Source organism: Onychostruthus taczanowskii, unplaced genomic scaffold, assembly GCF_017590055.1.
Source record: "Onychostruthus taczanowskii isolate IOZ18803 unplaced genomic scaffold, ASM1759005v1 scaffold87, whole genome shotgun sequence".
Classification (NCBI taxonomy): Eukaryota; Metazoa; Chordata; class Aves; order Passeriformes; family Passeridae; genus Onychostruthus; species Onychostruthus taczanowskii.
This window is the reverse complement of record NW_024506662.1, coordinates 141,866-154,013: the sequence shown is the minus strand read 5'-3', so window position 1 is coordinate 154,013 and position 12,148 is coordinate 141,866. Positions and strand designations below refer to the sequence as shown.

General features: G+C 37.7%; 1 protein-coding gene across 1 annotated transcript in view; it reads right to left on the bottom strand.

The window, feature by feature from the left end:
• SPTLC3 (serine palmitoyltransferase long chain base subunit 3) overlaps positions 1-12,148 on the bottom strand; it is a 78,331-nt gene that overhangs the window by 47,121 nt on the left and 19,062 nt on the right. Inside the window, exons 2-4 of the mRNA XM_041425136.1 lie at positions 2,748-2,939; positions 1,095-1,249; positions 34-182 (exon numbers count right to left, since the gene is read on the bottom strand). Of these exons, the coding sequence (XP_041281070.1) occupies positions 34-182; positions 1,095-1,249; positions 2,748-2,939 (496 nt within the window). The remainder of the gene's footprint in view (positions 1-33; positions 183-1,094; positions 1,250-2,747; positions 2,940-12,148) is intronic.

Sequence of the window (12,148 nt, the reverse complement as noted above, 5' to 3'; positions counted from 1 at the left end):
GAACCTTTGGTGGCCATTTCGCTGTTTACTCACCCATCTCTTGCCTGGTACTGCAGACTCCTGTCCCATATTTTTCTAATTCTCTGGTCACAGTTTTCAAAGCATTAACATCTGTTTCTGCAAAGCCGAGGTAGTTATAAGAACCCATATTGATTACATTCTTGATAGTCCTTCCTGTAAACCTATAATTAAAGCAAATTTTGAACAATAGTGCAATTTTCCTTCCAATCCCAAATGAAAATTAAAAAAAAAAAAATCTCAAAATTTTCCCACCAAATTTTGTTCCAGTGTCAAATTCCTACTTGTGAATTTGTAATCCTCACACTCTAACAGCTCAAAAGTTTTTCTAGCCTTCCTCTTTTCCTAACTATGTACTGCTTCATGGTCAGAGTGCTTTCTAGAAGCCATGCTGTAGATGGCAATATACTGGTGTGGGATCAATGGCTGTTTGTTTTAAATAAACAAACACACGGAGGACTTTATTTAAGGAACAACTTACAGACATCCATTTTTCAAGCAAGTTGTCAACTGCTTCCATGAAGTCATCAGTGTTCTCATACACAAACAGAACTTAAACTTGATGAAAGTATGGGAAACACTGTGACACATTCTGAATAAGCTCAAATATAGCCAACCTACACTTTGTCTATGCTGTGAATTCCCATAGCTGTGTCAGTCAGCTGCAATACACCAAAACCTTCAAGCTTAAATCTGCTTAAAACCCACAGCCAAAGACTCACGATGAAGGCAAGCAGCACATTCATGCAATGCAAAAAATTATGATATAAAACCTAACCAATGGATAAACCAAATTTTGTTGTAATATTCAGAGTCAAGGTCTGTTGTTATAAATGCTGTGTGAGCTGTCTTGTGCTGACACAGCCAAACCCATCTGCAATTGAGTTGGAAATCTATACTGCATTTCCAAACAAATACTCAGAAGAAAAGGGTCAGATTGTCAGCATGGTGCTGACTGCAGAAAGAAACATGCTGGTGGATATTAGACAGGGATCTGGACACTACTTTCTGTGCTTTGCAGAGGTGTCAGGAGTATGCTGATGAGGCTGAGAGAGGCAGAGTGTAAGGTGACTCACCTAAATGTCCAGTTGTAATCATCTGTAACTCGCTCCATGAGGTCAAACTGTGGCCCAGGGACACTGCAAATGGGACGATTCCAGTTATCCCGTATTCTCAAATAGAGGTTTCTGGTGAAAAAGTTCTCAAAATCTTGATAAAGTGGCACAAAATCCTGGTTTGAAAACATGCACAGGGTTATGTTGCTGTGAAAATATCTCCTTCTGTACCCAAGTCATTCCTATTAACAAGGAAAAACTGATTCATCCATAAACAGAGAGCCATAGCAGCCACATGGTCCTGTGTCACTTAAAACTCCAAACAGCAATACTGTACACCTATATAATTCTTTTAAAACACAATGTTGTATTTCTTAGAGGGTAGAGTATTTTGTTTCTGTTTAAAGATTGGGGGATTTTTGGTTTCTTTTTTGGTTGGGCAGGTTTGGTTTTTTTAAATGGTAAACAAATTGGTCTAACTCTCCCTATATATCCTGAAAGTTGGAAATGGAAAAAAAAAAATCAAGATTCTTTCACTTGAAGAAACCAATTGCTTCAAATTGAGCATTTTTCTATGTGTGGAGCAGAATGCAGAAAAGTAGGATAAACAACTCACTACATTTCATGAAATGCTGGATACATTAGACAAAAGCTAGTCCAATATATGTGATTTGGGCATTACTGGCCTAGGGTGGAGATGCAAACATCCAGTTAAGACAATTTTTTTGGTTGAGAATTAATGAATATCCATGGATTTTACTTAGAAATTAAATTTAAACAAAGTTTTATATGAAAGAGCAATATATCCTTGTTGGGCACTGCATACAATAAACTGATAAAATAACATGACATACAGTTAATGTGGGAAAATTAAATAAACATGTAATCCATAGTGAAAGACAAAAAAAATTTAACTGGCACAACTGGAATTAACAAATGGCCAGATCACAAAGTGAATTGAAAGTGTTATTCATTAAGTTATGCATGCATCTTTGAAAATCTAAAGCAGGAAACAATTTCAGGAGTTTTATTTGCAAGAGAAACAGTAAAACTCTTCATGTTTTTCCTTCATTATTCCAGGTGTTACCATAAATGATGACCCAAACTGCACAGAGAAGGAGGAGGAACCAAAAACTTTAAACAAAGTTGTAAGGCAGTTGATTTTGCTAAGATGCAAGTTTCACTTGGAACTGTATGGGATGAAAAATTTGGGGAGTTGCAAGAATTCAATTATAAAAAAATTTAGAACTTCCTCGCTGTGAAAGACAGCATAAGGTAGCCAGATGGGACAAAGGAAAATCAGGGTTGAAGAGATTTGGAAAGAAGATATATTTAACAATAAGGCATTTATGAATTTTCTTTTTCTGTGGATTGACCTAATATTCTGAGATTCTGTTTCACTGAGAGTATCACAGCACTCTTGGAATGAGGTGAACACATCTTGGAATGAGGTGAACACATCCCTGGGTAAAAACGATGACTTTACATAAATGTAGGTGCATAATCATACACATGCACACAGCTCCACTGGCAGGGTGTGTCACTCCTCTCACCCCTGCGAAATGCTCTGTAAAATGAAAGTTGTCTGCCTTGTTACTTCCACAAATTGCTGTAAATCACTCTCAATCAGAGGAAAACTCAGCTGTGGATACATAATGACTTTTTCATACATACTTTTTGTTGTTCTCTCTCCGCAGCAATGTTACGTTTTTCTAGTCCCCAGGCTCTCATAAAATCTCGCAGGTAGCCAAATATTGTTCCCACTGCAAACCCCACGAAAGTAAAAACTGCAACATACATTGGTGCCTGTTCAAAGTGCTCAATAAATGTTTTTTTGTAGAGGGTTCCGTTTGATACTCCATTCTTCTGAAAAGACAGAACAGAAACTTCCAATTAATACATTTAATCTCATCACAGCTTAGACCCTTTGACCTCGGGGCAAATCTCTTTCTCTAATTAGGAGGGACATTTAGACTTCACACTATGTATCAGCTGAGGACCTTTAACACTGCAGTTGCTACTGACCACTACAAGTATCTTCCATTTTCCCTCCTCTTGTGTCCTCAGTTGCAGAAGTCTTCAACACCACTCCCTTGACTATTTTGAAACATATGAAACTTGTGAAAGATTGGCTATGTATCATTGTGCAATTGGACAATTATTTCAAAGGTATTAAATAGAAACCACAATACTCTGTCTCGCAAGACAGAGCTATAAAAAGGGAAGGGCAGCATTAAAAGCTCACCTACACTATCGCTGACTGCTTCTGGAAGTCTTGTGTAACCAACCCGTTGCAGCAACCAACCCATATAAAACAAATCCTGCCTAAAACAGGGCAGCTTTACCACAATGTTCTCCAGACCTGAGGAAGTATCCAAAGCAGTTATGATCCCTGCCTTCTGTTTCTGCTCTGACTTCACAAATGCTTTTAATCCTACTTTCAGTAACATCTCCCCTAATTCTAAGGCTACTTAAGACAAAATAGAGAAGAGGAAAAGTAAAGGAAAAAAACAAACCAAGAAGACACACAGACAGCCTTGCTTGTTGGAATTAGTGGTCTCATTGTGAGCAAATTCTAGAAATTTACAACAGTGTGTGGATAAAATATTTTGTCATTAAAATGTATTGAGATTTCAATTTGCAAATTAAAGAAGCTAAGTTTTTTGGTTGCCATATTCAATAGGCTCATCAGACTATTCTTTGGAAGAGTAGTAACTCTCTTATTTCGGCAAAACGTGGTGGCCTTTACAGTCACTGTCTAGTAACAGCCAATCTGCTAATTCAAAACTGACAAAACATAGTCCAGAAAAAAATAGTGCCCTGTTAATAAAGGCCAAAACCAACCAAACAAATACCCAAGACATATATTTTGACATAATGCAAAACTGCCAGCATATGAAGAAATACCATTAATGCATTTCTGCCTGTGGGAAGGATGAACTAAAAATGTAGATTACCTAGTTATGTAATGCAGCAAGCTGAAATAGAATATTCATATTAAGAACAATTGCCAATTCACTAGACTTGTAAGAACAGAATATTATTGATCTTCCTATTGCATTAAAATGCCTTTATCCTCACAGGATTTAGATTTCTGTTGTAACTTGCTCATCCAATCACTGGATTCCCCAATGGTTTTAGGGGAGAAAAAGAAATTAAAAAAAAAAAAAAGAAGAAGAAGAAAAAAAAAGAAAAGCATTGTTGGGCACAAGAGGAAAACAGAAAGGCTGTTAAGGAAACCTAAAAAAGAAAAAAAAAATATGCTGGCTGGGCTGAACAGAAACATATTTAGATTTTGGAAACACTTGCTGCCCTGCGAGGGAGAAGAAATGCAGGACTGGCTCTCACCATATGAGGGAACACCTTTGAAGAAATTATACACATGCTCTCCTACCTCAAGCTAATTGCTCTTTTAGGGCAACCTATTTACCATGAAAAACATTTTATGAGTATGAGTTAAATACATGGTGAAGTCAAATTTCACATGAGTCACAACAGCTGTGTGCACACAGTAATGAGATAAAGCAAATATTTCAGAAAGGATTAAACTCAGTCCTATTACTTTACATTTGCCATGGGCTAAGAGCATGTTTATGGTCATCTGTGGAAATTCAAGTGGCATTGTAGTTTGATGTTCTTGAACCAACTGGCATGAAGCTATGATGATGTGATAATACACCTGAGCCCAGAGGAGAGAGTTATGATGTTTCTGTTCACTGATTTTATTAAGAAACACTTTATTGCTGTAAACCTTATTGGTGAAGGAACAGGAAAGCTCCTATCAGACTTCTGCACTGTAACATCCTTCTTCCACAACAAAACTCTGCTGTTGTGGAACTCTCCTTTCAGCAGGTGCCATTTGATGCAGTCAGCATGACACGTGTATTTATTTCACCAGGTAACCGCTGTCACTGTCCTTAATATAAACAGCTGGGAGGAACAAGCTTAGATAGTAGTGAAGTATGAAGAATGTGCAGCCAGATGTGACCCACATTCTCCAAGCTATGAAGGACAAAACCCAAGAGTCTTTGAACAGCTGGGGCAAGGCTGGGAGAATGAATTCAAAAAATACAGTGACACCTTGTCTAAATAAAGCGAGGAAAACAAAGAGTATTTAAACCAACCCTACAGTCCCACAAGTAAGTAAAGAGTCTCAAGAAAGAATAACCAAAACAAGTGGATTTGCTGCTTCTGGAGAATGGGAGAGTGGTAGCGGGGATGTTTTTGTGCAGCATTTCTGGTCCAAGTGTGGGGTATATGAGTGACTGACTGAACATCACGTGGATGTTCCATTTCAGCCACTCTAAATTATCCGAATTGGTCAGCGAAGCAATGGCTGTCATTTTGCACTATGTTACTGTTGCCTTTTTCTATGTTATCACACAGTTTTGTTTCAGAAGAAGGAGGTGGATTTGGAGACTGTGCTTTAGAACAGCAGCTGTACAGTGAAGGGAGATGTAATTCAACTGTTGCTGGCACTGAAAGAAAATACAGCAGATTTCCTACAAATGCCTGAAACAATTCAGAGATCATTAGTTTCACCACTACACAGCAGATGCTCTGCTGGATTATATCTTATTACCTGTAATAACACCTGCAGTAGACAGTACATTTTCTGCTCCACACCTTAAACTGCAGCAATTGGTTGGGCAAAGATTCTAAAAATATATATATATATCCTTTCAACTTCAGCAATTGTTGGCTTTGAGATTTTATGACTCTAAGACTGTCTTATCACCTTTTAACAGTCACCAGGTGATAACTATGAATATGTTAATCATTTTTGAATCTAAAACTGTTGGGGAAATAAATTGTGACTTTTAGTAATTAATTTAATCTATAAAAACGTGTTTCCTTTTTTATAATGAAATTACCTGACAGTGTCATGACAGTTTACTTTGACTGCTGTGCTTTCCTACTCAGTCAATTACACAACTCACAATTTTCTATACTTTAGTAAATTCTGCCTCTCCATTTGTCTCTTCCCAACCTAGAAGAATCTTAATCTATATAATTCTAGTCCAGTCTCCAGTCCTTACATGGATTTAAACTCCAAAATCAATAAAACTGTTTTGAGATGCAGAGGATGCAAATTACAATTGCATACCCCACTTGAGGGTACAGCAGGGATTTATACATCTGCAAATGATGCTTTGTCTTCTTTTCTGTTGCTTTTTAAAGACTGTTAACATTCTATTTGCCTTCTTGCCACAGTTTCACCTCTTATGATTACATATATCCTTCCTCAGTTGCAAAAGACCAAATTTATAGAACACTGCTGTTTGTGCATTCTTGGGACCATTTTCCCTTCCAATTAATGATTTGGTTTTTATTTAGAGACCTGCAATTTTTTTCCTGATCTTTTGTCACACATTTTTCAGCGACCTGAAGAATTCTGTACTGTCAACACATATTGTCATCTATTTCTCCTCATCCCTTTTTCCACACCACTGATGAAAATATGAGAGCACATGTCCAAACAGTGATCCCTGGGGGACTCCATTCCCTGCATTTCCCTCATTAGCTTTTCAAAAATTGTTTATTTGCAACCCCTAATTTCTCTGGCAAAAAGGGGAACATGAACAGCAGCCCAGAGTTACTCAGCAATTTCATCTTTGGCTTCCTTTAAAAATCTTGAGTAAATACCTCTTGTGGTATGTTAATCCACAATTTACTGGCTTGTTTTAAAAATTCTGCTGGCATCTCAAATCAAAATAGCTTCTCAGTGGCCTGCCACAAAGTACATTTACCTTCCAGGCACAAATGCAGGGAATCTGCTGCTGCAACATAAAGATACTCAACACAGAAAGGCAACGGGCGAAATTCAAAGCGAATGGATGTTTTACCAAGGAGTTTTACAAGTCTAGGAATTCATCTGCTTCTTGGAAAGCAAAATCCCAATCAGGATATGCAACTTTTGTGTGTTGATCCTCTGCTTAGCTGGTTTCCAGTGCGATACTGCAGCAAGAGAATTCCTTGCTGCAAGATTTTGATGCCAAGGAAGTCCACAGGAGTGATGGCAATGCAGCAAAGTCAGCTTTAGGTAAAATACCTCTTAGATTCCCACTTTCCCATTAGCTGTAGTATTTCAAAACTCTCCCCTAATGAAGAACCCCTTCCAAAATGCCTTCAGTTTTTCAAATGGAGAAATCAACTCTGACAGCAAATCTCAGAGTGCTATTAGAAAGGACATCAGTGTAAAATACTGAATACAGTGAATATAAGGGACACATAATTTTAATTGAAATAGCTTGCTCTAATAATTAAAGCAAACTCATCTTGAAGTCTATTAAACACACTTCTGGCAACACCTTTAGAAGCAATAGTTACAAAATATATTTTCATTAGCAAAGAAAAAAAAAAGATAGTACAACAGCATGAATAACACTTACATATTGTTCACACTACTGTTAAAATTAGGAGATAATTTTTTCATTGCATTTAGGTCCTCCAGCCCTTGAAATTGTGGTAATTGGCATGAGCCAAATTTGCATCAAGGGGAGAATGAAGAATTGAACAGCACAGAGTGCCAGAGTACCAAAGCTGTGTGCTGGCTGTGAGTAACTCCCCAGCAAAGAGGTAACCATGTGTGCTGGGTTTGTAGACCTGTATCAAGGAAAGTGAGCCCCAAAACCCATGTTTTCATGCAAATCTGTTCTACAGAGACAACAAATACTAATTAAATATTCTCCTGCTATTACATCCACTTTCAATATAACAGCAGTAGGTGCAGATAGGTATATCCTTGAAATAAAACTACAGGGAGGACAAGAATGCCTTTATCTTGAAAGAGAAGTTCCCTGCCAGGAACAAAATCTGATCCAGAGGTAGATGTAGCTTTATGTATGTTTCTGGATCAGATTTTATCAAGTTGTTGCATACAACCTATTAAAAAAACAATGCAAGCTGACTGATCTCCATAATGCTTCCCATACAGATATGCTGAAGAAGAGAGAGGTGTTGAAAACTCTGACCCAAGTGACAGCCAATGTTTGCTCAACATCTGACAGACCTACAACATGACAGTGAAATCTTAAGCAAATTAGGGCAGTGTGCTCCTACAGCAAAAAACCCATGGGAGAATAGACATAATTGCTAATGCAACGTCTGATTGCTTGCAGACGGTTTGGTTCTAAATAGATGTTTCCTCCTCAGCATTTGAAGAGCATCTGGAACAGGACTCTAAATGTAGATGGTTTTAGATGTCCTAGGATGTGTGAGACAGCTACATGGGGAAGAATATAAATATCAATATAAATAATGACACAGATGAGTGACAGGATCTGCAGAACACTACAGGATCTGGAACACTACAGGATTCCATTTCAGCCAAAGGAAGGGCATGGTCCAGCTGAATCCCACTCAGCACTTGCCACTGGATAGTCACAACTTTAAGGGCCTGGTGTGCAATTCTGTCTTCTATAGATCACTGTCACCAGAGGGCTGGGTCCCAAAGAATAAAACTGTCAGGTTCTGTGCAAACTCACCATGCTGACAGTCACAGTTACTACATTTTCCAAAAATCACTTAGGAATCCATTAGACACTGGAGGAATCTAGGTGATTGTATGCAGCCCCCAGGAGAAAAAAAAAGGAAATTGAAATTATGAAAGCAGAAGTTTCCTGAAATGAATATACTACTGACACAAATTGAGATTACTTCATAAAACTGCCCACTTACTGGCAATGACATCCTTCACTTAAAATGAGTGATTTCTTTTCTCTAACAACACATTTCAGATCTTAAAGGCTCAAGTTTCTAAACCATAAGCCAAAAATAGCTACACAGGGAATTCATAGATTACTGAACTATAAAGAGAAGACTTAAATTAAAAATAGTTGTGAAATTTATAAGTCTAGAAGGTGCTAAAATGAAGGTCACTGCCTCTTGCAATGCGACAAACCCACAAGGAAGTGGCTACAACACAAACTACAAGTAGCAACCAAGCAAAAAAAGCTTTGGTTGTTGTTAGTGCGCCTGCAGAATCTTTGTTTAGACTGATGATTGATTTCTACTGAAGTTTTAAGAAAAATATATACCTGGTAGTAATACAATCAATAAAGACTAAGAGTAAAATCTTCAAGACAGTCCAGGTGGTTTAGGAAATATAGGACACCCTTAAAATAACTTAGGAAACCATGTACTCCTGAACTTGCAGAGATTTAAGACTTAACAATTCAGAAACTCTAAAAAGTTCCCTCCCAGTAAACAGTATTAAATGCTGCTTGTTCTGCTGTTTGAGGTTTGTTTGAAGGCCGGGTCTCCACCACACTTTTCACAAGCATCAGGAAATGGTTTGTCATTTGTTAATGAACTGTCATCTAATTGCTGACTAAAAACTTGCAGCCTCTCTCCAAGACGGCACACTGCAGGCAAACACCACAAAGGTATGAAGAGACAGGATCTTCAGCTTCCAGACTTGCCTAATCTTTCCAGCTGAACACAAACTGAACTACAACATATTAATCCTGCAGCAATTCTTTCAGCATCAAATGCACAAGTCTTGCAATTCTGACTATGACATTAATACTATGAAAATACAGATGTGAATGACAAACACATTAGGATATACTGTGAAATGCTGTTATGTAATGAGGAAAAAAATACCCATACTGTATAATTTTCAGGCTAACACTTTACTCTGATGCTAAAATCAAACTTTTGATTGCAATGTACGAGGTTGGGAGGATACAGAAGACTCTCATAAATAAGATCCAGGAAAAATATTCAACAGTGGCAAGGGTTCCAAATAAGAAGAAATATGAACTCAGAAAGTGCACATTTTATCTTAGTTTTGTAAGATTTTATTAATATATTTATATTAATTTAGTGTCTTATCTGATATATCAGAAATCCTACCACTGCACACATTACAGGCAACATGCACTCCAACCTCAATGAATGTTTAATTTCACCTATTAAGAAACTGCCTTCTGTGTGCAATTTTTGCAAAACCTACAGAAAACATCAGCAATCTTGCATGAATTTAGCCCAGCAGGAAGAGCTGCACACTGCAGAATGGTCACACCATGGTGCTTGTCAAAAGAAAAGCCACCTGTAACTCTTTACAGCACAGAAGCTTAGACTAATGCACACAGACTCAGGACAAAACCCAGATGCAAACCATGAAAATGCAATCTGATGAAGGGGAGAAAAATCATAGAAAACACTATTCTGAACTTCAAGGTTCAAAAATTGCAATGTAAACCATAACATCTACTACCCAACACCAAATATCTAAGGCACTTACAAACAGTACACGTGGGATAAAAAAAACTGCATAGCAAACTCTTTTCCCAATGGCTTTACATTTATACATCTCAAGCAATAGTAAGAAACACTAGAAAGAAAAAATAACATGATTGTCTTACACAGTTGTTCTCCTATTACTCCCAGAACCTTCAAAGTGACTCAATCTAAATAGGAAGCATGAAGGCAAAGATGGAGCTTAATAATTTTAAATTATTAGAGACAAAACAATGAAACTCACTACCCAGATACTTACAAACACTAAAAGGTATTTCCTAACCTTACAGCAGAGAGGCAGGCATGTGGAATCAGAGAGAAGTGGATGAAACACCTGGGTTACAGCAATCCCCACATAGTTTGTGGTGTCAGGTTGCAGCGTTTGCTATGATTTCCAAAGCTTAGGGTGAGTTACAGGATTCACACTGCTTAGTTGCATCAGAATATTTCCTGATCACCCAAATCCTATGGCTTTGGCTTTAAAAATACACAAACAAACAAGAGGATGATGAAGTGGTATCACTTCAAAGGCTGCCAGTTTCTGCACATGACTGGTGATGATCTGATAATATGGGAAGCTACTTCCAGAAGTGATCTAGCATTTCGAAATTAATCTTATGGCTATCACATACATTTTTGATATGAAACTGTTTATTGGGATGAAGACAGTAATAGTGTAAAGATTCTCAAGATGTGCTAGCCAGATTGTTAGTGATTTTACCCAGTGTGGATTCTGAGTTTATATCCACATGATGCAATCCACCAACTCCTACACATTTCCTACAAAGTGACTTTGCACCAGAAAATGTTTTAGTTAGCTATCAGATTTCTCTTCATGCAAAATTCCCTTGTGGAGAAAATGCTTCATCTTCTATAGCTAGCATAACGAATCCTCATTGCATCCCTGACCTCTCCCCATTATATGCCATAGCAGCTTCAAACAGGGCCAGGATTTTGCATGGATTTAATAATGAGTTTAACACACATTCCCTATCAGAATGAAAGTGGCCATGGATGCTGGATCATGCCAAATAAACATTCAGAAGCAGTCTCAGGCCATTCTTCATTCCTAAGATTACGGCACCAGTTTGGATAAAGACTTCTGGAAGTCACAATACATCCCTTGTTAAAGGAGGACAAATGTATTCCCGCTACTTACCTGAAAGTTGCGTATCATTAGGATAATTTGCACATTATTTTCCTGATTCTGAGAGTTATGCACAAGTTAAGCTGAAACTGTGTGCCTTCCAAGACATTCCTATGATTGCAAGGAGTACCTTATCATATTTCAAAAATGTGATGAAAGAGAAAATCATTGCCAATTTTGTTAATGCAATCAGTTTAGCTGGATTTATGCTGCCTCCTCCAAGGTAATTAACTTGGTAATTTAAAATTATATTTAAATACAAACATCTTGACATATCACAGATGGAGAGGAGAGAGAGAGAGAAGAAATTCCATAGCAAAAATCCCCAACAGGGAAAGCAGAATTTCTCATGAACAGCTGAGAAAGAGGCAATCAAATTTATGCTGCTAGCTTGACAGACAGGGTGATTAAAAACTCAGTAGGAAGATCACCATCTGGGCAGGCAAGGACCACCTCTGAATTAGGATAAGAATTCAGCACCAAAAGAGAGCCCTAGGGTGAAAAAAGAACCAGAATAAATTCAGTAAAGGCACAGCATACAGGTTTGTAGGACAGAAGATTTCGAGGAAGGTGAAGACAATACCCACCCTTATGAACGTGTCAAGAAAATTAATAGCTTGACACCTTCAAGCACAATAAAAGATGTTTTAAGCAAGAAGACAAAAACTCATTTAGCCAATCA